The sequence below is a fragment of the Hirundo rustica genome, chromosome 4 (genome assembly GCF_015227805.2).
Source record: "Hirundo rustica isolate bHirRus1 chromosome 4, bHirRus1.pri.v3, whole genome shotgun sequence".
In the NCBI taxonomy this organism is placed as follows: domain Eukaryota; kingdom Metazoa; phylum Chordata; class Aves; order Passeriformes; family Hirundinidae; genus Hirundo; species Hirundo rustica.
This window is the reverse complement of record NC_053453.1, coordinates 74,404,885-74,430,996: the sequence shown is the minus strand read 5'-3', so window position 1 is coordinate 74,430,996 and position 26,112 is coordinate 74,404,885. Positions and strand designations below refer to the sequence as shown.

The following is a 26,112-nucleotide window of genomic DNA, read 5'->3' as shown; positions in this document are numbered from 1 at the left end:
CACCTGCATAGTCCCACTGCAGTGATGAGGCTCAAATGATAGATAGATCCAGCTGCTTCCTTGGGCCTTGCTCTGTCTTCAACCACTTACTTTGCTCCTCTGTTTTTATTGGCATGGTTTTTGACAGCAGCCACTGGTGCTGGATCAGCCGTTTCCTGACGGTGAGTGACCAGGAGAGGCAAACATTTCATCCTCTAAATTGCCCCAAAGGCAGTCTAAGATGCTCTGCAGCGAGCACTTGTGCTGCAAACAAAGCTCCATCCGCCTCCCATTTAAACAAATTGAACCTGAAGAGGCCAGGGGGAGTGACAGATGGGGGAGATAACAGGCAAAAGGCTTTAGGTATTGCTGTGGCTGCTAAAGTAACCCTACGAGAAACTTCCATGAATTCTCTGCTCTCCTTCCTTGCTCCTGACTCTGGATGGAGACTGAAGCAGGCTCTTTTTGCTTCTTATGTCTGCTCTACTCAGCCTCCCACCACCCTCGAGGCTGCCTCCCCCTCTTTCATCTCAGATACTGAAGCTCTCTCAAGCTGGCACTTTCTTGCCGTGCCCACCACCAGTAATTTGGGCCAAGAGCTTCACGTTGTGCCTGGCAATACTTTGAAAATAATTCACTTTCTCTGAAAAGAATGGGCTGATCGCTTAGTCTTCTCCTTGTTTCCCTCTTTTCCCTTCCTAAAATCCTGCTCCAAGGAGGTTAAATGACCTCCAGTCTTGCCTTTACTTTCCTGTGCTGTCAGCACCACAAGAGATGGTACAAAACTGTCACGGGAGGAGAGGAGCACGAGCAAATCCTGTCTCTCAGGGGGTCTCTGTATCAAAACACAGCCCTGAGCTGGATACAGCTGCTGTGGGGAAGGGGGAACAGGGGAGCTGCGGTGTGTCCTGGCCAGGTGACTGAGGCTGAACACCGTGTTAGCTCCACAGATCAAACTGCCCCGTGCCGCGTGCTGTGAAGGCATTCCAGACTCCCTGACCGCTCCAGGCTGAGCCAGGTGAGCCATCCCCCTCCACTGCACGTTCCAGATTCAAACCTCCCTTCAAACCTGGGTATCCCCTGCTCTTTTTGACAGGGAGGGAAAAAAAAGAAAAAAAAAAAAGGAAAAACAACCTCCACAATTAAGACAGGTTTAAAAATTTAATTATAGCCTATGTTCTGAAAGAGACGAGCGAGAGAGCATTATATGTGATGTATTTGCCAACAAATGGGAGCAGGGAGCCAAGGTTCTGGGGGAAAAGGGAATAGACTGGCAGCAAAACCGTTGGAATATTGCTGCTAAAAGCAGAGTCTTAGTGAAGCCCTGCAGCCAAATTTACCCAAAGCTTTGGAGCTGAACGGACTGATCTTTTGTAACTGCTGTGGTCCAGCCTAAATTCCTCCTTTTCTTGCACACCTGGAGCTGGAGAGGCGGGGATGCAGCCTGGGCTTCTCAGTTTGCACCTTTCTCCCAGCCAAGGCAGGGAAGAGCAGACCCCCAGCAGCAGCGAGGCAGGCTGGCCCTCCCTCTGTCACGCTTTTTGGGGGCTGCATCAGTCCTGTGCCATCTTACACCCCCCTGATTCTGCTGTGACCCTGCACACGCTGGTGGCTCCAGGCACTTGGCCCCACCGCAGCGCAGTTGTGAAGAAGGTGAACGGCCACGTCCACTACAGGCTCGTCCTAGGAAAGGACAAGAACAGCCTGGACACTGCAGGTAAACTGGTTCCAGCAAGCATTTGGCAAATGGGGGATCTGTCCCTGCAAGTACTGCAGGTAGCGGGAGAAAGGAGGACTGCAGGTGACCAAAAAGTGGCTCAGGACCTCGAGAGATGGCACGCAGGAGGAGCTGAAGGGTTTCTGCCGGGGTAGGAAAGGAAGGGCCACGGGTCAACCTGTGTGTTGAGGAGCTCAGCTCCTCCCACAAAGGCTCTGTAACGATTAGCTTCACCTTGGCAGCAAAGAGGCTTATTTAAGGGAGAACCGACTCACGGCAAATAAAGATCCTCATCCGTCCACATATAGCAAAGCTGGAGGATCAGGTTGCTGCGAGGGACGGGGCTTTGGGTGCGTGCTTAGCAGCCATTCTGCTCTTTTGCAGCGGTTCTCCTCGGCAGCATTGCAAGTAAGGCACTTCCCAAGTCAGCATTTATAACCTGGCCATGGCCAAAGCCGGGCCTGGGGACTTTAGTCTGAGCTCTGTACGCAACACCCACGGGGCAGGAGGGAGGGAGGGAGGCTCTGTCCCGGCTACTCCTCCAGCACAAAACCCCTCCCAGGACCAAACCTGCGACCAGGAGAGGTCAGCGTGCATAAAAAGCATCGGGATGCTTCAGAGGAAGATGATGGGGGTGTGAGCAGAGAGAGATGGAGCAGAGGTAGCTGTGGCTGGAAAGGGCTGGGGGTGTGAGGCACTTCAACCCCCCCCAGTCAGCCGGGGGTGTGTGTGACCGGCTCCTCGCTCCTGTGGTTTGTGTTACTGCCTCCTGCAATGCGCACACCTGCGGCTTGTCGTGGGTTTGTTTGTGTTCTCCGACGGGGTTTGGTTTTTATTTTCTCTGGGATAACCAGAGCTGAAGTTTGCAGCCTGGGAACCGTGGGCAGTCTAACACAGGGCACACGGGCTGCGCAGCTTGATCCACTTCTGCAATAAGAGTGTTTGCCTCCAACCAAGGTCAGTGGAAATAAACACTATGGCCAGGCAGCTTGAGACAATTAACAGAAAGCATAAAGAGAGCCAGTTGGCCCAGGCTGGTCAGATTAGGAAACAACAGCCTCTGCAAGTGTGTGATTAGAGGAGGGAGATGTCTTTCAGTAGGAACTTTTGTCAGTTCTCCCTCGACTGATGCAAACCAGCAGGATTTACTGAAGTCAGGTAGAGAGGCTCTTTGGCTGTACGCTTGGCATATGTGTGCTCAAGGATTCTTCTGAATTTATTTAGCAACCTGATTAAGATTTTTTTTTTGTCTCCTGCAACTAGTTCTCCTCCTGATATTTTTGATGATGTTAAGGCAGGGAATCAGTTTATCTGATTACACTGTTTCTTGTGTAGGTTTGTTTTGTTGGGGTTTTTTTTGTTGTTGTTGTTGGTTTTTTTTTTTTTTGCCAAGGAGCTGGAAACCACAGAGGTCCAAATGGGCCCTGTGGATATCCACAGCTGTTCTCTACCAAGGTGAAAATCTCTCTGACAGGCTGAATTAAGCCACACTTGCACGATGAGTTCAGCAACAAAGGCTGGCAGTGGAACTCCCTGAAACCAAAAGGTATTTCCTACAAATGTCTGTGTTAACACGGCCTTGTGCAGGGGGATAGTTTTAATCCAGCTGGGTCTGGGAAACCAGGATGTTTTTGACTTAACCCGAAATGTGTTTTGTCTTCCTTTTGACCAGAGGACAGGAAAAGACTTTGTAGTAAAAAAGCTGCTGGCAACTGAGGCACCTCTCTTCTGGCTTTATGATCACTGTGCAACCAGGCTTTAAAGTTCTTGGGAGCAAGTTCCACCAGCTTGTTTCCAGCCATGGTAGGTCCTGAAATAGCAGACATCAGCCCTATGACTGCATCTTCGACCTAGCGGTGCTATTTTGGCAGCAGGCCCAGGGTTAAACATAACAAGAGCCATTTTCAGTCCTTGCTCTCTTGAAGGTCAGTGGCCCAAAGGGTTGGATGTTTGTCTTAGCTGTTTCCGGACAAGGTCTGCATTTTGTAATGACGGGCCCAAATTCAGAGATCCTCGTGCTGGCGATCTCCTGCTGACTGGAATTGGAAAGCGCGTTTTCCCTGAATAAGGCTGTCGGGATTTGGTCATTGGCAGTTTTGAATAGCTTTGACTCTTTCGGGCAGGGTGATTTCTTGTGCTTGCTCTAAAGGCTCGCTGCTCCCTTTTATCTCCAGTCCATGAGTTTCACAGGGTAGTGCAGCTCCTTCTTAGCTTTAAGCCCATTAAGCCTGGCTTAGCAGAGTCGCCCACTGCCAGGTGAGACTTTGAGGTGCATTCATCTGCTCAGGTCACATGGAAGAAGCAGTCTCCCTCTCAGCAATCAGTCTGGCTCGCTCTGGCTTGCCAAATGCCTTCTGAGATGAGCCTTGGCCTCCCTACAGCTCCCTTGGAAAGCTATCAGAGAGGTCAGCCACAAATTGGTCCCATTTTTTCTGCCAGATCTCTTTGGCCTTGGCTTTCTCATCCGGTAGCATGGCACTGTATCTGTGAGGAGGAGGAAAGGCAGCATCAGGCAGGAGACAAGGGGGCAGCTATTTCAAGAGCAGCACCGAAATGAAAAGGCAGGAGGCAGGAAGAGATTAACCCTTGCAGGACCTGCCTGCACCACGCAGAGTAACACGGTGTAAAACGGGCAGGAGCCGAGGAACGTGCAGGAAGATCCTGGGCATCGTATCCAAACTAGTTTTGGGCATTCAGAACTGTCCAGTTAATAGAAAATGGGGTTAAACACACCCAAACGAAATGCTGATTGTTTTCCTGTGTTTCCCAGATGAGTCACGGCAAACACTGCAGCAGGTCAAGTTTTGGCAGAAACAGAAGAGTGATACAAAGACATACGGCTTCTCCCAAACCCAGAACCAGGAGGTGGAGGCAAGTTCACAAAGGATGGAAAAGGAGGAATACACTGGGGCATGGAGTCAGAGAAAGGCACTTGAAAGCACAGGCAGAGGAGCCTCTGGGGTCCCTGTGTCCTGCCTTTGGACGAGACACCAAGGGGATTTGGGATTAACAGAAGCCCAGCTCATGGCAGAGGAGGCTCTGGAACCAAAACCCAAATGCAAGCAAAGGGAACAAGCTGAGAGTCTCCTTATGACTACTGTGACAAGGTGAGAGAGGTGATGAACTTACTTTATGGAGTTGAGTGCAAGCTGTTTCAGGGTCCTCAGGTCAGCGTTCATCCCTCCGATGGCCATGAACACCTCGTAGAAGTCGTAAGAGACTCCCTTTGCCCCAAAGACGGGGGGATCATCGGGGCTGATCACAATGGGGTGCCCCTCAGCCATGAGGTCAGCTGCAGGGTGACTCCTCAAGTCAGCTACCAGCAGCAGAACCTGGGTGGGGAAGGGTGGGAGACAACACCAGGCCGGGTTGTTGCTGCAGCTGTGTCACACTGAGAGCTGCCAGGGCTGCCCGTGACAGCCCACAGCGGTCAGGGAGGGACAGGCTCCAGAGAACTGCTCAGAATGTTCCCTGCTCTCAACTGCAGCAGGAGGAACCAGCTTGCCTCCGCTGCCTGTACAAGGAGATTAATTTCTTAAATAAATCACCTTAACCGAGGCCAGTGGGGTGAATAACTTGTGCCTGTTTAGAGCAATTTGACTGCGAGCAATTCAGGAACAGACTTTTGGTGGCACGTTTGCTGTGGTGCTTAGCTTGAGGTGTGTGGAGCTTTGTGTCAGGGTTCTGTCCCTTAAGGCTCACAGCCCCAGGGTATCCTTCCTGCTGCACCCAGGGGACAATGGCACCACGCTAACGTGCTGCACAAGACTTCCCACTGGTTACGAATTCTGCAACACCAAGGACTTCCAGTTACGATCCCAGCTTCTCGGCCTCTGGCTCTCCTGGTCTGAAGTATTTTCAATAATGTCTTTTAAGACACCTCTGTGGCTCTGGGCCTCATCTCCACCAGGGATGATTGCCTGCCCAAGTTCCTCTGGATAGGAATTTAATTTTTTTTTTTTTGCTGACTGGCATTACGAGCCTTATATATATTCCCAGTGTATGTCTACAGAGCAAAGTGCAGTGGAAAGTGCTGCAAAGGAAACCAGGAACACAAAGGAAGCCTGTGTGCATCAAAACTTGTCTGTGCCCCCCAGCTGACCCTCAGAGCTATGGTATAAACCTTTCCAGTCACCCAGCCCCAAGAGCTAAGCTTGTAACAACATACCTGGTTGGAGATGGGACAGACTTCGACAGGAATATCCCTCTTCAGAGACAAACCTTTGGCTACTGGGTGTTTACTGAGAGCGAGTCCATGGCCGATCCTGCTGGTGTTCAGCAGCAATGCATCCAGCACGTTGTTGTCTACAGAGGTGCCCTGCCAGTCTGAGCAGAGACAGGTAACAATCACTGCGGTGCTGTGAGGAAATAAAGCTGCTCAAACTGCCAGGTGATTTTGCTAACAGAGGTCCCAGTTGTGAGGTGAGAGGCTTGCTCGCGCTCGAGAGTTTCCACTTGGCGTTTTCAGTGAGACAGGGCCCTGAATCTGCCCAGGACACTGCCCACCACAGAGATAACCACTCATCTCACCTGGCTTTCGATGTTTGCAGTATTGCTCTTGCAGCTGGGCTAAGGATGCTGGGCTCCATTAATCGTCAATGGAGAGAAGTAACAATTATCGGGGAGTAGCCTGTGCGTTAGAATGAGATGTATTGTGGCTTAGAAGTGCCTGCTCCTGTCCCTGGCTGTAAAGGGAGCCCAGGGTCACCACGCTTTTTCTGTAGATGTCAACGTGCACCACACAAGGCACACGTCAGACCTGGCTCTCATGGTTAGGATAAATCCCACCGACACAGACTGAATAACACATTGCCAATAATAATGCCTTGCCCCAGGAATGAAGGGGACATCAGTTAACTTTGATGAGCCTGTCCAGTTAAGCCTCGAGTCCGGCCCAAACATTATTTCACCTTAAAATGTAAAATGATGGCTGGGGGACTCTGCTGCTGTTGTGGATGGGGAGCGAGTGCTGTTCCGAGGGGGAAATGGCTCCCAGCAATAACTCCTACACAACTCCTTGTCACACCAGGTCAAAGATGCCGAAAAGCTGGGAGCAGGTAAGGCAGGGCTCGTGTGGGAATGCCACAGCTCCGCACTGAGATGGGGAGGAGCACAGGGGATGTGTGCACGCACGGCCTCTTGACAGAGCCAGCAGGCAAGCCAGGCTTGCTGCTTCTGCTCTTTGCAAGATTTCAGCCTTGCCTCTGCAAGCAGTAACAAGCCTTGAGTCCTCACGCTCACCAGTCTCCCCAGCATGGAAGAAGTAGGGCAAGTTGACCCCCATGGAATATGGGATGGTCAGAGCATCCTTCAGGTCCCATAAAGAGTGACCTTCGTCCTCATCACCAACCTGGGGGAAAGCAGAAAGGTATTTTTGAGCACGCCTGGGAAGATGGTGGGGCTTCCAGCTCTGTCTAAACGAGGTGCCAGCTGTGCTGAAATTACAGTGCGGTGGGGTGGGGAGCTGATTCTTTCAGGGGATTTTGTCAATTACCCTGAACAAAATCCTTAGCTGGAGGATTTGCAATTCATTAACACCGATTTCAGCACAGCAGCGGAGGTTCTGGCTCTGGTGTACAACATCTGCCACCGTGTGTATGTGGTTGTATCACCAGGGGTTAATGTGAAGCCCCAGAAGAAATGCAGTTACCAGGTCGAAGCCTGCCAGGGTGTCTGGGAAGCGAGCTCTGAGTGCCATGGCAGTGACGATGGCTTCTTTAATCTGGGAAACATTCAGCATCCTAGAGAGCAAGGGAGAGAGAAAGCGCTGCAGAAGCTGGCTCCCCTGGGCCTGCCTTCTCGGGGTTTGACTTGGGAAATGGGGGCCCCAGGGGCATTTCCAAAATGCAAGTTGCTCCTGAATCTGACAACCAGCTTCGGGTCTCTAGAGGAACAGCAGTGGAAAATTGATATTATGAAAGGAAACCCATGAATGACCAGGAAATGCCTGGCTAGACCCTGCTGTCACTCGAGTTGAAGCGTGCTTGTCTAACTCACTGGCTTTGCCATTTACCAGGCAGGGAAAGGAACACGACAGCGTGGAGAGAAAATGTTTCAGGTTTTTTTCTTCCCTCCAGGCTGTTTTGCTGGGAGGTGAGGGCGGTAACTTCATTTCAAGAGAGTTGTACATTTAGGTTTCCTCCAGCCCCGGGTGCATTTTGCGGACTGTGTCCATACTCAGGCTGGCCAGAGGAGCAAGCCAGCCCCGAGCTGGAGAGGGCATTGCGCCAAACCAGAGCGAGTGAGCGCTGCTGAGAGCTCTGCAACGCTTGCTGAGGATCGCCTCACACGACTCCATGGCATCTGGCTGACTTGGAGAGCAGCCTGGGGCAGCAGCAGGGACATTCCGTACGCAGACCGCGTGCGCGGGGTGCCACTGGCACCTCTGCCGCTCCCGGTGCCCAAACCGGGGCGCCGCTGTCGCTGCCGCCGTCTGTGCGGGCAGGAGGAGAGCAGGCGCGGCTTGGACACGCACACACAGCCCTGCCGGGCTCCTTCCAGCTGCCAGGGCTCCCGGACGCTCCTCTGCCGCGCTCGCTTCGCACGTAGGCAGATTGATAGAGGGGAGCTCTCGCCCTCCGCCTTTTACACGCGCCAGGGAACGCTCTGGGAGCCAACGCCCCGGCTCTAATAACCCGCGTGGACATTGCCAACCGACTCTGGAGCTCCAGCCAAGCCCTCGGCATCGCTTCTCCCAGCCCTGCGCCCCGGCTCAGCCTCTACCTGTGCGCAGCGAAGATGATCTTGGCTCCCACAAAGTCTGGGTGCTCCTTCACGAACTGCCTGGTCACCTCCCGGTAGGTTGCCACCGACCAGGATTTGTCGTGCCGGGTGCCGTCCAGTTCGTACACCTGCAGCGTGAGAAGCACGTGACAAGCGTGGTCAGGAGAGGCCCTTCGCTGGGAGGTGGGAGAAACGAAGCGCCAAAAGCCTTGGGGTGGGAGAAGCAGAGCGCCGCGGCCCTGAGAACAGGGCAGGAAAACAAAAGCGGCGAAATCTGTGCAGAAGGTTTCCTTCTTCGAGCCCTCTTCCAGCTGGCAAGAGCCAAGGGGTGGGTTTCCTCCCTCCTGTGTGATACAGGCTTCTCCGTGTTCAGGCGTGGCAAGCAAACGCCCTTGGGAGCCCAGAGGAGACCGTGACCTCTCTCTCTCCTGTCTGCACCCGATGCTGGGGGGTTTTGTGCAGCTGCCTGGCGGCTCACACGCGCTCTGTGCCTCGCAGTGGCACTCTGTCAGCCGAGGCAGCCCCAAGGCACGCCAGGGCTGAGCTCCATAAGCTCCCAGCTGAGCTGGGCTTCTGCTCCCCTCGGCCAGACGTTTGCTCCGTGACCTCGAGTCAGCCAGCCAGCCTTGCCGTGCTTTCCCTGGGAAAAAGAATCCTTTTGGCATGCTCTGTCTCATCAGCTCACTCACTACCAGGGCTGCTCTCAGGGCTTTTGCCCTGATTTCAGCAGGGGGGCAGACCCTGAATGCCCCACTGGAACCATCCCACAAAGGCCCTGCCGGGGGTCGCACACGGACAGCACCACTCCAGCAGCTCTCCTCACACCCTTCTCACCACTCTTTTCTCTGCCACCTTTCTCCTCCAGCCTTCAAGGGCTCCATTTCACCCCCTAACTTCCTCTCTGGTGCTGCCCCTTGCAAAGCCCACCCTGTCACAAGGCGGTGTCCCCCTCGCAGGCGCCTGCGGCGCCGGGGCAGCTGCAGACGCTCGGAGGGAATTCTCCCCAGCTGCAGCCCACGGGAACGTGAGACTTTACACAGCTGAATCTGCAAACACAGCTGGGCTTAGGGGGCTTTTGCACAGTGTTTGCTGTTTCGCACTAAATCCCCGTTTTCATTTACTTTCCCTCAGGGGCCGCTCCTGGGCAGGCTTGGCTGCAGGGAGAGCTTTTGCAGCGTCAGCGCCGCTGCCCGAGCCGTGGGGAGGATCTCCAGCCACACCAGCATCTCCTCACACCCTGCTCACCTTGATTCCCCCCAGGAAGCGTTTCCCTGCCCTCCATCCCGGCTCCTGGCGTTCATTCCCTGCCTGGAGCTCACAGCCCGGCCCCTCTTTCTAGGAACCACCCCCCCAAAAAATACCCACCCCGTTCAGGTGGTGGCTGAATTCAGAGCAACTGGCTCATGGCAAGCCCCAGCAAAGTAAGATGTGTGTAAACTTTGTGGACTTCTCCACGTCCCTGTTTGTTTCCCCCCTTTGCAATACATCCTTGTCCTCTCAGGCACGATGGACTGACAGAACTTCCACCTTCAAGGAGTCCTGCGTGGAGCTGGGCTGGAGAATTGTACAGGAAAGGTGTGTCTGCAGTGGTAAAATTGTCACTTAGGGTGGTGTGGTCTGCTGGAGCTTGGGGCAGAGTGGGTTTGTAGGACAACCTGCCCAGCTCTGGGTGACACACAGGGAGGGAAGCCTGAACCATGGCCAGATTTTGGCGTTAATGGCAATGAAAGGAGCGGTTCATACTTCACACACACAGCCAAAGTTCTGTGTTGTCTGCAAATTGTTTGTTTGAAGGTTGTGTTTTGCCAATTGATTGACTCGCCTATTCAGAGTAATCGTTCTGAAATAAGCTGAGGGTTTAAAATAACATAACTATTGCAGAGTAAGCCTCTATTCAAGACAGGAAATTTGTTCAGAGTAGCTGCCACAGAGCAGGTGATTCTGGTGCAGACAAAACCGAGCTGCATCTTCCCAGTGAGCAAGATTTTGACACAGCTCCCAGTCTGACTGTACAGTGTGTGTCTGTGTCACAGCAGGCATCTCCCTCAGCCATTAAGAACAAAGAATCCCTCACTTTCAAGCCCTTGCATACGCAAATCTCCGAGAAAGACGTTTGAATATGATCGAGGTTTTCCAGCGTCCTTAAAAGGGCAGGCATGCAAACACCCAAAAACTGAATTGAGAAAAGTTATGGAGGAATATGGATTTAAAGGACTGTTAGAGAAGGCAAACCCCACGTACCGCAGGCAGGATAGCTCTTATCTCAACGTACTGTATGTTATCTTCATAGAGCTCCAGCAGCCCCTGGTAGAAATAGGCCTTGAACACAGGTGCGTAGCAGATAAGTCCAGAGGCAATGAGGAAGATTTCTTCAAATCTTTCCCAAATGGAAGACTGAGTGGGGTAGGCCAGCTCAGGGGCGTCTGTCACCAGGGTCAGGTTTCTCAGCAAGCTGTGGGAAAGGGAGAAGAGAAGGAATGAGGAGAGCAAACAGAGCCTGCTGGCATTGCACTACAACAGGCACAGCAGCGACTGGTGCAAACAGGAGGAGTTCAGGTCATTTTCGTGCCCCCTGTGCTCACTCCTCTAATGGCTGGCACAGAATTCTGAGCTGGAAGCAGGGTAGGAGCCGGTGCTTAAAACTTGCCCCTCTCTCTTTCCAGGAGCGGAGTTACAAAAGCAAGTATGGTGCTTTCACCTCAATTACACTCTGCCACCCAGGGTACCCCTAAGCTGAAAGCAGGCATTGCTCCTGCAGACAACGTGTTTTCCCGAGAATCTCCAATGCACAGAAGCTGTCACACCACCTGGCCCTCTGTTCAGCACCTGAAAGGCAGACTGAGCTCACAGAAGATGTCCATCAACTGGGTCACCACCAACCTTCTTGCTGAGCCCTAAGCTGTCCTGGCACCTTTGTATTGTCAAAATATGCCATCTGAAAAAATGCGAGGGAAAGACAATTCTGAATCAGAAATCGTTTTTCCTCACCAGTGAGAAGAAACCCGATGCCCTGCCTGCCTTGCTGGTAGCTACTTCAGGGAATCAGCTGAGAAGAATCTCAGCCCTGGCTTTTCCTTAGTGTGATGGAAACATATTTATCTCCTCCCAACACTCAGCTGGCAGAGAAGCCTGGTTCAGAAATCCAGAGAGACAGTAGTGGGTAGCTTTATCAGGCAGAGTTTAAGGGAGCCGGTAAATTGCAGGATTATCTAATTGTGGGTGGCAGCTTGTGTTTAGGACAGGGTGAGCATCTGTGCCAAGCCACCATCCTCTGCTGAGCTGATTGCCTTCATCCCACCTGAAGTCCTCCTTCTTCCACCATGAAGAGTGCTCATAATAAATTTCTCCTAGCCATGGGCAGAGTCTAAATGGCAGTGCAGGGGTGATTAGCTTCATTCCTGGGTGGACAAATGGAATCCATCCCAGAAACCTACAGATGTTTCCTTGCTGGCCCAGTGCTTACCTCGTGTCAGGGGCTAAGCAGGTTCAGACAGAAATACCTTCAGCCACGCTTCAGCTTTCATCTGAGAATATTGTTTCCCCTCAATAACAGCTACTGATCTTTAATAATGTTTCCTGTTTGATGTCTTGGCCCCCATCCTCGTGCAGTGCTCCGCTCTGTTATATGGGAGGTGTGGCTTTGATTTGTGATCTTATCATCTCCATCCAGGACACTTCTGGGGATGGAATGAAACCCCTACAGATGTAAAATGCGATCTGGTCCAAATTCATAAACGGAGACATCCTGGGCAGATACGCCTTTTGAATCCCTCCATCCTGCCCGTAAAACAGAGCCCGTTCCCCCAGGATTTGCCTGCCGTTTCACCCTCTAAGGGTTCTCTTCCAGGGGCTGCAGCTTCATTTCTTCCTCACCCCGTTAATTTCCTTGCCAGGAACGATTTTAGAAGCAAACCCGGACGTAAAAGAGATGCTACTACTGCTAAGGACGAGACCCGAAACGCTCAACAGCCAGGAGAATTCAAGAGATAAGGTTTCCACAGCAACTTGGGCTCTGCCCTCCCATGCATTACAACAGGGGCTTCGGTGCCATTCTCACGGGACGCTGGGAACCCCAGCTCGCGTTCAGTAATCCAGAGAGGACCGAGCTGGACCACGGGAGGCTCGGGCAGCGAGGAGCAGCACCGCGGCATCACCCTAGAAACCAGGAATGCGGGATTCGGGAGCATCTCAAGGAGCCGATCCTGCTGCCCGAGCTGCGGAGGGGGACAGCCCCGGTAAAAAGGCTGTGCTGCTGCTCAGCAGGGAGGTTTCGTGCGGGAAGAGCCGGGGGAAAAGAGATTTTTTTTTTTTCCCCTTCCCAGGTGGCCGAAGGGCAGCTCCCCTCCAGCTGGGCAGGGCAGCGGAGAGCGCCCGCCCGGAGCCGGGAGCTGAGCGCCCAGGGAAAAACCTCCCCGTGGATCAAAAAGCCTTCTCGCCACCCCAGACAGCTCCTTTTCAGAAAAGGATGGGTGCTTAGCCGGGCTCCCTCCGCTTTCTCCCCTCGTCCCGTGAGAATTCGGCTCCTCCAGCGATGGGCGCGCTCAGGGCTCTCCCCTCCCTGCCTTTAAATCCGGCTGTGCAAACTCCTGGCTGTTTACTTAGCCCGTGCTCCTGGGCTGGAAACAGCAATAAATCCCCACACCACCCTGCCCCTAAAAGCACATCAATCAAATTGTGCTTCTCTTTATAATCCCCTTCCCTTTGAGACTGATTATTGATCCTTACAACTCTCGGAGATTTATTGCATAATAGTGATCCATCCTTGATAACCAGATAATCTCCAAAGGGTCCGGGGGCTTTTGCCATCAGTAGCTCATGCAGATGGAGCAAAGCTTCAGAAATACATCTCTTTTTTTTGCTTCTTTTCTGGAATGGGCCGGTGATCAGGTGCAGACTACAAATAGCTTCCATGTCATGTCACGTATGCACTGAACAATGCAATGCATATGCCCAAAGGGGCACAGCTAAAATGACCAGCCGAGGATTATTTATTTTCAGCTGTGGGTTTGCTTTCTCTTTTCCTGTTTGTTTTTTGGTTTTTTCTTCCCATTTTCCTTTCCCCTGCTATATGATACAGAAGTGGAAGGTTTTGTTGCCTTGTTTTCAAAGGGATTCTTTCTCCTGCTCCCTTTTCTGCTCCCGATGGGTAATTATGCCCCTCTCCTCACCCTAGCATCTAAATGTCTTCCAGTGGTGCATTAAATAGTGTGACTAACATCTGTCACACGTGGTTCATTCGCTTTCTCTCGCTCTCTCTCTCATCCCCTCTTCCTCTCCCCAAGGGGAGACTTGTAGAGGGAGCGCAGCGCTTTGTTTCTGTCGTGGGTTTTTGTTCCTTTCTTTCCCCCCTCGCAGTGCAGGCGCTGCCCTATTTTTCTGTGAGATCAGGCAGGCAGAGGACACGGAGGGGAAGGTGCTGGCGGCCCGGGCAGCCTCCGGCACCCAAGGGAGCTGTCCCTGCAGCCCGGGCCGTGGTGTCAGCTCCCACACAGATGACTTCATCCTGGTGATAGAGAGCTCTGCCGGGCACAGCCTCACTCCCCGGGCTGCTGGCGGTATTTTACAGATCTCCTGAATGTCCTGGACGTCTGGGGGCACGCTCTTGCTTTGGAGATGGCAGCTGTTACGTTGCCTCTCGAGGGAAGGAATGACGTCCTCCCGTGTCGTAATCGATCGTGAAGAAAATAAGTGAGGATTGTTTTTCCTTTTGAGCATGAAAGCAAAATCCCCTTCCCTTCCTTTCGCTGTCCCTTGGCCCGTGGTCTCTCCTGGCTCTCCTAGCAGCATCCTTTTGGAAGCCTGTGCTCCAGGGGCTTGGCCCATGAGATGTGTGTTTTGAATAGGAATGATTAGACCTTCTCTTGAGGGAAACAAACAAAAGGAGTCCCTTCCAAAGCGCACACACACGTGTGTATGCGCCTAAAAATGCAAACAGCCGAAATCATGCAGATCCCCCTTTCTTCCACCCCTTCCTGGCCAGAAATGCTGCAAGGTGAAAGAGGCGCAGCGTCTCGGAAACATTGCCATTGTCCCTTCGCCTTTGCTGATCCACCCTGTGTCGCATGAGAGCCTTTCCCTGCTGCCATATTCCCTCGACGCTCCCTTGAAACCACCCAACTATCCATCCATCCTTTCCTCTGACATCTGCTTTCCCTCAGCTTGGCAGCGCTCAAGGGCAAAGAGGAGCGCAGGAGAGAGGTAGCCTGGGCTGCACATGTTCGAGGCGCCGGGAGAGTTTCCAGAAACTGAGAGGCAGAACAGATTGGGGCCTATTCCTGGCTAGAGACCTATTTCCAGACGGCCAAAAGCATTCCTAACCCCTAGACTAGTGCCCGGGGAGTAGCTGCGGACGGGAGGGGAAGTGCCGCGGTGTGGCTGCTCTTGGTGTGTTTGCACATCGCGTGTAACGACTGACTCCTCGGGGATTTTGTGGTGATGGGAACAGCAGAAAAGAAGGGCAACACACTCAAATGGAGAAGTCAGCACCCAGGATGCGAGAGATCCAAGTTTGCTCTTGGCTCAGGGGCATGTTTGCTGAGGAAAGTCACTTCCTTGGCCTCTGCCTCAGTTTCTCCGCCACATTTGGGGAGCTCCGTGCAGTGCCTGCCACTCTGAAGTCCTCCTCTGACTTGTGGCCACTGAACAACACAAAAGAAGAGGGATGTGGCAATACTGCCTCTGAAAAGAAGAGGTTTCCACGCAGGAGCAGAGGGAACCCCACAGTGCACGGCCCCAGACAGCCAGGGGTGTACAGGGTGCCCTGCCTTTAACCTCTGCCAGAAAGTGGCACCACGCCCTGGGAGCACAGCTGAAAACAAGTGCAGTGAAGGGCTGCTCCCGAGACACTGCTAAATGCCCAGTGCAATTGCTTGGCCTTTAAGGAAGTGAAGCTGTTTCAAAATCCAACCCCTTGCCCTTTATTTATGGGTCTCCTGGTGTTGGTGAAGAGAGCTGGTGCTGTCATCTTTCCCTCCTCCTCGCTCCCAGCAGAAAAGGAAGGGAGCTAAGGGGCAGCCAGTTTTCTCTTTGGAAGACAGAGACAAGTGACTTCTCACCGGATCCTGTTTCGTCCATCACGTGTCAGGGCAGTCGAGCCTCAGGATATAAAAGGTCAAGAGCCAGGCTCTGGCATCACTTTCTCCCTCCCTTCTGGACCTCTGTAAGAGAGGGATGGTGGATGCTCTGGAGAGTCAGACCCCTCTACCCTGCCCATTGCTGGTTTTGGGGAGGGAAGGCCACACCACGCCACGAGGCTGGAAGCTCCTCAGCTTCCCAACCTGCCCCCTGCCCAGATCTGCAGGGCAGAGAGCCCAGACAGCTTCCACGTGGAGGGGACACCCAGCTCAGTAAGAATTCAAAGATCTCTGTTTCAGAGCACACAACCTCACCGAAGGGCACTGCAGTAAAAACCCGCCAAGTTCCACTTGGGAAACGCTGGAATTGGGGTCAGCTGCACTGCCCTAATCCAGCGCTCCCCTCGTGTGCTGGCATGGCAATGGTGCCTGTCATTACACGACACCCCACACCCTGTTTTTCCTGCAGACCCCGGAGCGCCACGGACAGCGGTGCCCTCTGAACGGATGGCTACTCAATATTTCCCTTTGTCCTCATCGCTCAGTGTCTGACTTCATGCATTATTTAGCGTGCTCTCTCCAGCCCCCCCCCCACTCCACGGCAGGACTGCCTGCTCCCTCTTGGCCTTTCCAGCAGGGCTTTGTCCCGGGATCAATGGCCCCTGGATGGGGAGGTAGGATTGTGTCTTCCCATCCCCGCCGGCTGGAGGGGGAGCCAGGCTCTTCCCAGCCACCTGTGAGTGAATAAATGCCAGGTGGTTCAGAGAAGCCCGGTCCTGATAAAAGGGCTGCCAGCACTAAAGGAAGGAGCTGCCTGCAGAGAGGGGAGCTCCTGCAGGAGGGTGAGTGATGCCCTGGGGAGGTCCTGCAGGAGGGTGAGTGATGCCCCGGGGAGCTCCTGCAGGAGGGTGAGTGATGCCCCAGGGAGCTCCTGCAGGAGGGTGAGTGATGTCCTGAGGAGCTCCTGCAGGAGGGTGAGTGATGCCCTAAGGAGCTCCTGCAGGAGGGTGAGTGATGCCCTAAGGAGCTCCTGCAGGAGGGTGAGTGATGCCCTGGGGAGCTCCTGCAGGAGGGTGAGTGATGCCCTAAGGAGCTCCTGCAGGAGGGTGAGTGATGTCCTGGGGAGCTCCTGCAGGAGGATGAGTGATGCCCTGAAGAGCTCCTGCAGGAGGGTGAGTGATGCCCTGAAGAGCTCCTGCAGGAGGATGAGTGATGCCCCGGGGAGCTCCTGCAGGAGGGTGAGTGATGCCCTGGGGAGCTCCTGCAGGAGGGTGAGTGATGCTCTGGGGAGCTCCTGCAGGAGGGTGAGTGATGCTCTGGGGAGCTCCTGCAGGAGGGTGAGTGATGCCCCGGGGAGCTCCTGCAGGAGGGTGAGTGATGCCCTGGGGAGCTCCTGCAGGAGGGTGAGTGATGCTCTGGGGAGCTCCTGCAGGAGGGTGAGTGATGCTCTGGGGAGCTCCTGCAGGAGGGTGAGTGATGCTCTGGGGAGCTCCTGCAGGAGGGTGAGTGATGCCCTGAGGAGCTCCTGCAGGAGGGTGAGTGATGCCCTGAGGAGCTCCTGCAGGAGGGTGAGTGATGCCCTGGGGAGCTCCTGCAGGAGGGTGAGTGATGCCCTGAGGAGCTCCTGCAGGAGGGTGAGTGATGCCCTGAGGAGCTCCTGCAGGAGGGTGAGTGATGCCCCAGGGAGCTCCTGCAGGAGGGTGAGTGATGCCCTGAGGAGCTCCTGCAGGAGGGTGAGTGATGCCCTAAGGAGCTCCTCCAGGAGGGTGAGTGATGCCCTAAGGAGCTCCTCCAGGAGGGTGAGTGATGCCCTAAGGAGCTCCTGCAGGAGGGTGAGTGATGCCCTAAGGAGCTCCTGCAGGAGGGTGAGTGATGCCCTAAGGAGCTCCTCCAGGAGGGTGAGTGATGCCCTGGGAAGCTCCTGCAGGAGGGTGAGTGATGCCCTGGGAAGCTCCTGCAGGAGGGTGAGTGATGCCCCAGGGAGCTCCTGCAGGAGGGTGAGTGATGCCCTGGGAAGCTCCTGCAGGAGGGTGAGTGATGCCCTGGGGAGCTCCTGCAGGAGGGTGAGTGATGCCCTAAGGAGCTCCTGCAGGAGGGTGAGTGATGCCCTGAGGAGCTCCTGCAGGAGGGTGAGTGATGCCCTGAGGAGCTCCTGCAGGAGGGTGAGTGATGCCCTGAGGAGCTCCTGCAGGAGGGTGAGTGATGCCCTGGGGAGCTCCTGCAGGAGGGTGAGTGATGCCCTGGGGAGGTCCTGCAGGAGGGTGAGTGATGCCCCAGGGAGCTCCTGCAGGAGGGTGAGTGATGCCCTGGGGAGCTCCTGCAGGAGGGTGAGTGATGCCCTAAGGAGCTCCTGCAGGAGGGTGAGTGATGCCCTAAGGAGCTCCTGCAGGAGGGTGAGTGATGCCCTGGGGAGGTCCTGCAGGAGGGTGAGTGATGCCCCGGGAAGCTCCTGCAGGAGGGTGAGTGATGCCCCGGGGAGCTCCTCCAGGAGGGTGAGTGATGCCCTGAGGAGCTCCTGCAGGAGGGTGAGTGATGCCCTGAGGAGCTCCTGCAGGAGGGTGAGTGATGCCCTAAGGAGCTCCTCCAGGAGGGTGAGTGATGCCCTGGGAAGCTCCTGCAGGAGGGTGAGTGATGCCCCGGGGAGCTCCTGCAGGAGGGTGAGTGATGCCCTGGGGAGCTCCTGCAGGAGGGTGAGTGATGCCCTAAGGAGCTCCTGCAGGAGGGTGAGTGATGCCCCGGGGAGCCCTGTGAGGTGTGAGCACCTGGGCAGCTGCAGGAGGGTGTTTGAGGGGAAAGAGCCCCCAAACTAGGCAGGGGTTTTGTTTCTGGGGTTCCTTGGCTCAGCCAGTGCCCAGGAGCGTGAGGGACAGCTCCTGGTGCCTGAGGATCCTGCTGGGAATGAGTGCTTCCAGGTGTTTCAAAGGCAGGCCTGAGAAAACAAGTTTGGTGTTTGGAGGGAGAGTTGGGCTGGGTTTTAATTTTGAGAAGTTTGAGGGGTTTTGCTAGTGTGGCAATTAACTTCAATAGTTTGCCCAACTTCTTGCTCTGAATCAAAACAATGACTCTGCAAAAGTATTTCTGCTGTTGGGGAGAGCCTGTTCATCAGCTACCTGGCTTCCCCATCCCGTTTTTGGACACCTCACTGGATGAGGCACCACGCAGCCCCGTCCCACTCTGAGAGCCCATTCAGCCTGGGTGCAGAGGAGAGCTGGGGACAGGTCTCATAAATCTACTTAAGGCACTGTCCTCAGCATGTCTGCACAGAGAGCCAAAGTGAGTGTGCACAGAAAAATTCTGGTTCTATGGTCCCTGACTCTGGCTTACTTAATGCAGCAGCCTTTGAGATCTTACATTGCTGTTTGCTTCTTCACATGCACAGCCCTAAATGGAATTCCTCACTTTCAGAGCAGTGAGCAAAGGGGAAAGCTGGAGCAGAGTGCTCCTAAAGAGCTCCTCACCTCCAGAGCACTGAGCAAAGGGGAGAGCTGGAGCAGAACACTCCTAAAGAGCTCCTCACCTCCAGAGCAGTGAGCACATGTGGGAAAGCTGGAGCAGAGTGCTCCTGCATGAGCTCCTCACCTCCAGAGCAGTGAGCAAAGGGGAGAGCTGGAGCAGAGTGCTCCTAAAGAGCTCCTCACTTCCAGAGCAGTGAGCAAAGGGGAAAGCTGGAGCAGAGTGCTCCTAAAGAGCTCCTCACCTCCAGAGCAGTGAGCAAAGGGGAAAGCTGGAGCAGAGTGCTCCTAAAGAGCTCCTCACCTCCAGAGCAGTGAGCAAAGGGGAAAGCTGGAGCAGAGTGCTCCTGCATGAGCTCCTCACCTCCAGAGCAGTGAGCAAAGGGGAAAGCTGGAGCAGAGTGCTCCTGCATGAGCTCCTCACCTCCAGAGCACTGAGCAAAGGGGAAAGCTGGAGCAGAGCGCTCCTAAAGAGCTCCTCACCTCCAGAGCAGTGAGCAAAGGGGAGAGCTGGAGCAGAACACTCCTAAAGAGCTCCTCACCTCCAGAGCAGTGAGCACATGTGGGAAAGCTGGAGCAGAGTGCTCCTGCATGAGCTCCTCACCTCCAGAGCAGTGAGCAAAGGGGAGAGCTGGAGCAGAGTGCTCCTAAAGAGCTCCTCACTTCCAGAGCAGTGAGCAAAGGGGAAAGCTGGAGCAGAGTGCTCCTAAAGAGCTCCTCACCTCCAGAGCAGTGAGCAAAGGGGAAAGCTGGAGCAGAGTGCTCCTAAAGAGCTCCTCACCTCCAGAGCAGTGAGCAAAGGGGAAAGCTGGAGCAGAGTGCTCCTAAAGAGCTCCTCACCTCCAGAGCAGTGAGCAAAGGGGAAAGCTGGAGCAGAGTGCTCCTGCATGAGCTCCTCACCTCCAGAGCAGTGAGCAAAGGGGAAAGCTGGAGCAGAGTGCTCCTGCATGAGCTCCTCACCTCCAGAGCAGTGAGCAAAGGGGAAAGCTGGAGCAGAGTGCTCCTAAAGAGCTCCTCACCTCCAGAGCAGTGAGCAAAGGGGAAAGCTGGAGCAGAGTGCTCCTGCATGAGCTCCTCACCTCCAGAGCAGTGAGCAAAGGGGAAAGCTGGAGCAGAGCGCTCCTAAAGAGCTCCTCACTTTCAGAGCAGTGAGCAAAGGGGAGAGCTGCAGCAGAGTGCTCCTGCATGAGCTCCTCACTTCCAGAGGAGCAAAGGGGAGAGCTGGAGCAGAGTGCTCCTAAAGAGCTCCTCACCTCCAGAGCAGTGAGCAAAGGGGAGAGCTGGAGCAGAGCACTCCCAAAGAGTCCCTCACTTCCAGAGGAGCAAAGGGGAGAGCTGGAGCAGAGTGCTCCTAAAGATCTCCTCACTTCCAGAGGAGCAAAGGGGAGAGCTGGAGCAGTGCTCCCACACGATGCTGCCGAGAAGCACCAGCGGGCTCCTCACTCACCCTCTGTCGAAGGCAGCCACGTCGCTCAGCTGTCCCCGGTAGGTGCCCAGCAGGAGCCACTGGGAGCACTGGGCGGGCAGGCGGGCAGGGCGAGGCCGGGAGAAGCGGAAGCGGACGGAGCCCGTGGCGGTGAAGCAGATGTAGCAGTCGGGCAGGTAGGAGGCATTGTACACCAGCCAGCCCACGCTCAGCATGGCCAAGTCGTGCAGGTGGAGCACAGCGCCTGGCGGGGGGACAAGGACATCGTGGTGAGCCCGAGCGGGTGGAAGAAGGTTTCGTGTGATAGCGGTTTGTTCGCCCGCGCAGGGGTGCCTGGAGATGCTTCTGGAAGGCTGTGAGTGCCCCAGGCTGGAGGATGTGACCCTTTCCACATCAGACATGGGGCAGGCAGAGCCTGGCAGCTCCCTGGGAGCGCAGGGAGGGGAGGAATCAATAGGGAGCTCTGCTTCTCCACTGGGATGAAAAATGCTCTGAGTTATTAAAGGTCTTTCAGGGGGACTTTGCTGATTCAAAGGTAAGCTCGAACAGGAGGCAGCAGTTTGCAAGGGGTGCTGGCTGAAGCACACCTGAAGCTAAGCTCTGCGTCTGAGCTCTTTGGATCCCAGCTTCAATTTTTGTGTCTAGCCCGTGTCTCTCCTTTCGGCTCTCTGGAGCTCTGGCGTACACCAGAATCCCAGACCACGCCGCTCTGGGGATTTGCACTCAGATGCAGAAGTACAATTTACTGCTGTGTTTTATCAAAAGCACGCTCCCTTGCATTGCACATCTGCTGCTGGCCAGCACAAAGAGCCTCTGGGGCGCTCTGTTATTGTGCAGCATGCTGGCAACTGCCAGTCCTCCTGGCACGGGAGGCATCCTCTGTCTGCTCACCTTCCCTGCCATTTCATTTTGCTGAAATCTCTCCTTTTCCAAAGACTCCTGGTGTTATTGGTGCTTGAACTAAGCCTCACCTTTGTAAAGGGAAGATACTGTGAGAGCTGAGGTCTCAGATATGTATTTTATTGGTCTAGGGGAGACCTCTTAGTCAAAATGGCTTTGATGCCCTTAGGGGTAAAGGGAGAACACGAATAGCAAGAACAAGACACAAGACTGGTTATGTGGTATGAATCTAATTTGACATTAGATTCAGTTCTGTAATTTATAGTGCACTAATCTAATACAGACTCATGTCTATGGTCTCCCACCAGAGAGGCTCTGGCTGTGAAGACGCTGAGGAGCTGTGAGGATGCTGCTCTCAGCAGAGCTGGTGCACCAGGCTGGGCTTGCTGCAGCTGCCTGAGCCTCCCGTGGCTGGCAATGTCACCTCCCGCCCTGTGTGAGCAGCAACAGGCATCACAGCAGCGCTTGAAGCAACAGGAACTCCCCAGGGCTCTGCTCAGGTCCCACTCAAACAGCTACAAGGGTGTGATTTTGGCCCTGAAAGCTTACAGCCCTTGCAGAGATTCCGAGGACCCATTTTAACATTGCCTGGATTGAAAAGTGTTAATTATTTGGTTTGGCTCCCACTTGGCATCAATGATACTGGAGGTGAAGAGGGGAGTGCTTTTAAAATCCGAACTGTTCAATCCAGCCATGAAAGGACAATGGCATTTCTGACATACTAATTGTTTATGGTAATGGATTAGGATGCTGCAAGGCTGGGATCTGCATCCCACGGCACAGACTGGGAGGGAGAAGTTGGGCAGATTGTTCAGGGCCACGTCCAGTCTGGCTGTGAACAATTCCAGGGATGGGGCAGCCACAGCTTCTCTGGGCAACCTGTTGCAGTGCCTCACCACTCTCTGAGGAAAGGCTTTTACTTATATCTAATCTAAATCTTTCCTCTCTTAATTCAGTACTGATCCCCCTGGTCCTGTCCCTACCTGCCTGTGTAAAAGTTCCTTTCTCTCCCTTTTATAAGCTCACTCTAAGTGCTGGAAGCACACAGGCTTTGACTTGTGCAACGAGCAAAGAGAATAAAGATTTCAGTGTCAGAGGTAGCCCTTCCTCCTCTAGTGCCCCCAGACTTCCAGGTCTGCCACAGAAACACCTGCAGAGATACTTCTTAGGGAATACAACGCTTTTGGCAAAGATGCAGAATAAGACAGGGTTGGTAGCCTGTTCCTGGAATGTGTATGTGGGAAAAAGAGGGGCCCTGGCTGGAACATGCTGAGTAAATGGGGATGTCTGTTATTTCTTGTTGTCTTTGCTTCCTCTGCCCCTTCTCCACTCTTGAAAGACTTAAGGATCCATGCTGTAAGTTAAAGCAAGTGCCACAATTGCTGGAAATGTGCATTCATCCAATCCATCCCCCTCTTCCTCTCTCCCCCGAGCCCCGAGCTCGGAGTCAGGGCTTTTCCTGGAGCCCGGTGAGCACAATTTACAGCTCCCTTAAGCTTGTGTCCCACATCCTGTGTTTTGTCCCAGCTCAGAAAGCAGAAGACGAGGAAGGATGAGTACGACCAGAGCCCTTAAGCCAAGCCTACCTTTCGGCATGCGCTTCAGGACGCTGAACACCGCGCTCTGATCGATGAGGCTTTTTGCCCGGAAGAAGTGCATGCTTGGGGGAAACTGCCCTGTAGCCACGGCCGTCTCCACTTCCTTCTTCTTGAGGTTTACGAGCTTCGTGCTGAGCTGCTGCTCCTGCCCGCTCAGCACCAAGTTGCCCCCGGTCTGACAGGCTTTCTCCACCTGCATCAGGGAGTCCCTGTCCTTCCAGGGCAGGCTGGGGAGGCACAGGGAAGCCAGACCCAGGAGGAGGGGTGCCAGTATTACGCCTTGCCCGGGTGGGGGTTTCATCTTCCGGCCACACCCTGACAGGGAGCAAAGACTGAAGCGTTAGCGGAGGTCAGGAGGTGGCACCTGGGCGATGGGATGCGGAGCTGTTGTGCCATCCTGCAGAAGCAGAGGGTTGGTGGGATGCCCGGCGCTGGCAGGAGCACGTGGTGCCAAGCTCCCCTGGGTTTGGGGCTAATTTTGGGGTCAGCACGCTCCTTGTGGCTGCTGGTTGCACGCAGCAAGGCCGGGGAGGGTGGAGAGATGCTGCTCCTTGGAGCAGGGTGGCAGCACACCGGGCAGGAAGGGAAAGGTGCAGCCCTGGCACGGGGGATTGGTGGGATCAGGGAGCTGCTTGCAAGAGGGGATGGGGCCCTCATTGAGCAAGGGGTGTTGGCTGTGCTGATAGTGTCCAGGTAAGGGGCTTGGCTTGAGCCCCTCAGATTCCCCCCAGCTGAGAGAAGATCCTGTTGCACCCTTTTAGCACATTCCAGCTATCCAAAGGGTTAATTCACAGGCAAAACCCCACGGCTTCCTCTGGAGCAACAGAGGAGTGTCCTTCCCTTGCAATCCCAGAAGAAAGGGGATGGAAGTGAGACCATGGGAGTAGCGAGAGATCACAGGAGACAGGCTCTGTGAACTCTGAGAGCCCTCCCTGCCCCCAAAAAGCACAACTGCAATACAATCCTTCAGCACCACCCTCCGTGCCAACCTCTCCAGAGAAAAACAGGCTGGAGGAGGGCTCAACATTTTGAAATAAGCCTGTGAGAATTACGTAGAAAGCCCCTGCTTCCAGCCTCTCCTCCACCTGTGTGTCCGGGAAGACACCCCCAGCCCCTTTGGGTGCATCCCGAGGGTTGGAGGGCATCCCGGGGGCGGATGGAAGCCCGCAGCGGGCCTGGCTCCGAGCTTAGGAAAGGAAACATCCCAAAGAAAAGTGTTACCGGTGGCGGGAGTGACTCACTGGCTGCCAGCTCCGCTCCTGCTGGCTCCCGGCACGGGCGGAGATGCGGAGCAGGGTCCGTCCCGGAGCCGGGCGCACCGAGTTCCTCTTCCTGTGCTGCCGCTTTTATTTCAGCCCTTCGGCTTCATGAATATATAAGGAGGAGGAGGAGGAGGAGGCAGGGGGGAGGCGGTGAGAAAGCGGGACGGGGGCTGCCAAAAAAAGCGGGGACGGCTCAGGGGAACCCCCCCCCCAGCTCTTTAACCCATCGCTGCCCGGCAGCCAGGGATGGTCCGTGCGGCCGCTCCGCCTTCCCTGGCACACACACACACACACACAGAGAGAGCTTTTAAATATCCTGGGAGAATTCCCGCGGCGGGCAGCTCCGGACCCCGCTCCGTGTCCCGGGCTTTGGGACCTAACCCGATCCGGGCTGTGCGGTGCCGGGGACACCGCCAGCTCTGCCCGCTGCGGATTTTACAGCCGAGAGAGAGGAGATTTGTACCCTGGGATAATCCTGGCCGCTCTCCCTGGGAGCGGGGCAGGCGTCAATCCCGGCGGCTGCTCCGGGACACGCAGGGTTAAACCCAGCCTGGGGAGAAACTCAGGGGCTGGGGGGGGTGGACTTGTTATTTTTTCTTTTCTTTTTTTTTTTTTTTTTTTTTTTCTTTAATCACAACAAATGCGGTAATTTCGGCGTTTTATTTGACGCGGTTCAACGGGCTGAGTTTTAAAGCACTTTAAAAAGAGGTGTTGCACAAACAGCTTCCAGCGGGGAGCAAAGTCCGCTTGGTTTGATTCAGTCCAAAAATGGAATCGTTTTAAATATTAAAAAAAAAAAAAAAAAAAGAGAGAGAGAGAGAGAGAGAGAAAGACGTTGTAAGTTGGGAACTGTTGAGAGACAGTCGGGTCTGGTCAGCAATATGTTAAATTTCATCAGCTGGCGCTACAATGGACTGAAGGCAGGGTGTTCTCGCTGCCCACCCTCCCCTCCCCGACTGTCCCAGCTGGACCCCTGCCAGTTTTCCCTTCTCTCCTGGTCCCCTCACTCCCTGCTGTCGCTAAGATCAGTCCCAGCATCCATGCAGGGATCCCCAAAAATTCCCTAAATCCTCACAAGGCAGCATGTGCCGAGGGTGGCTGTGCCCCCGTGGCTGCTCCTCAGCAGGATGGGAATCCCTTGAGTCTCTAGCTGATCCTGCTCCCGAAAAGGGAGATCAGTGGGGTGGAAAAATGACCCAAATGTGCCCAGCAGCAGCTACTGGTTGATGGAAGCACCTCGAGGATGGGAGGTGCGAGGAGGGAAGCGCAGGGGGTGAAAAGGGATGGTTCAGTAGGGACAAGAGTTCTGCCTCCAAATACCTTCAAGGGAAAAATATCAGGGAATTGCTTTAATTTTCTTGTAGTGGCAAAGCCTAGCATTAGTTCCATGAAGCCAAATTCAGCCCAGGCAGTTGGAAAATTGGCTGTGTGATGAGCAGTCGGGTGCTGGAGACAGCGGAGCCCTGAGGGGGGTTCTGATGCCGTGGGAGGGATCTCAAACAGCTTACAGCCAGGCAGGGGGCTTGGAAACGCCTGCCAGAGGGCCTCGGGGATTTGTAGTGGTTCATCCTTTCCAATCAGGTTTGGAAAACGAAACCAAAGTCCAGCGCTCAAACGCTGATGGGACTTTTCCACATAAGCAATTGCAGGCGTTGCCAGGAGAGTTTTGTACAGATGTTGCAAGGGTTGGGCTTAGGAAACGAGCAGGAAACACCTTAGGAAATAGGCAGGTGTTTCGGATCCTCTGGTCTCTATTAAAATGTGGTGCATGCTCTGAAAATAAGAAAAAATCCTGGTGAAAGTGGACCACAGCCGCTTCTAGGTGGGATCTGCCTGGACATGAAAGGTGGAAAGAGGGAGAAGAGGACAGCCAGGAGCTTCGTCTGGGGGAGGACTGGGTTCATCCAGTGCCTGCAGGCAGCCAAAACCCTGCCCTCACACTTCCCTGGGAACTGAGGCAGGGTGTAGGAAGGCTTGCCCCG

The 26,112-nt window shown here is 54.5% G+C and overlaps 1 protein-coding gene and 1 long non-coding RNA gene across 7 annotated transcripts; one reads left to right on the top strand and one right to left on the bottom strand.

Moving 5' to 3' along the window:
* Positions 1-1,126: 1,126 nt before the first annotated feature.
* Positions 1,127-24,333, bottom strand: ADA2 (adenosine deaminase 2). 3 transcript variants are annotated; one of them, XM_040062255.1, is made up of 10 exons: positions 24,090-24,333; positions 22,857-23,265; positions 20,392-20,614; positions 10,661-10,871; positions 8,420-8,547; positions 7,347-7,437; positions 6,938-7,046; positions 5,865-6,022; positions 4,826-5,028; positions 1,127-4,180 (listed from the first exon to the last, which is right to left on the bottom strand). In XM_040062255.1, the coding sequence occupies exons 2-10, from the start codon at positions 23,167-23,169 to the stop codon at positions 4,072-4,074; spliced, it is 1,545 nt and encodes a 514-aa protein (XP_039918189.1). In that variant the 5' UTR covers positions 23,170-23,265; positions 24,090-24,333; the 3' UTR covers positions 1,127-4,071. The 3 variants fall into 3 exon arrangements, with proteins under 3 accessions (XP_039918189.1, XP_039918190.1, XP_039918191.1); XM_040062256.2 differs by having other exon boundaries at positions 22,857-23,183; XM_040062257.2 differs by having other exon boundaries at positions 22,857-23,183; positions 24,110-24,333.
* On the top strand, positions 1,976-13,638 carry LOC120751832 (uncharacterized). Of its 4 annotated transcripts, none has more exons than XR_005700536.1 (6): positions 2,745-2,854; positions 3,171-3,242; positions 3,369-3,499; positions 4,467-4,803; positions 9,551-9,994; positions 12,313-13,638. It is a non-coding gene; the product is annotated as an uncharacterized LOC120751832 (long non-coding RNA). The 4 variants fall into 4 exon arrangements; XR_005700538.2 differs by lacking the exon at positions 12,313-13,638 and adding an exon at positions 11,083-11,727; XR_005700537.2 differs by lacking the exons at positions 2,745-2,854; positions 9,551-9,994; positions 12,313-13,638 and adding an exon at positions 1,976-2,104 and having other exon boundaries at positions 4,467-4,836.
* Positions 24,334-26,112: the final 1,779 nt, after the last annotated feature.

Excerpts from the sequence above, each read along its gene's own strand:
- ADA2 (XM_040062255.1), bottom strand. The coding sequence starts at position 23,169 with ATGAAACCCCCACCCGGGCAAGGCGTAATACTGGCACCCCTCCTCCTG. Across the intron at positions 7,047-7,346 it reads CCCTGGCAGGCTTCGACCTG|GTTGGTGATGAGGACGAAGG; the intron begins GTAACTGCATTT and ends GCTTTCCCCCAG. Across the intron at positions 6,023-6,937 it reads CTTCCATGCTGGGGAGACTG|ACTGGCAGGGCACCTCTGTA; the intron begins GTGAGCGTGAGG and ends GTCTCTGCTCAG.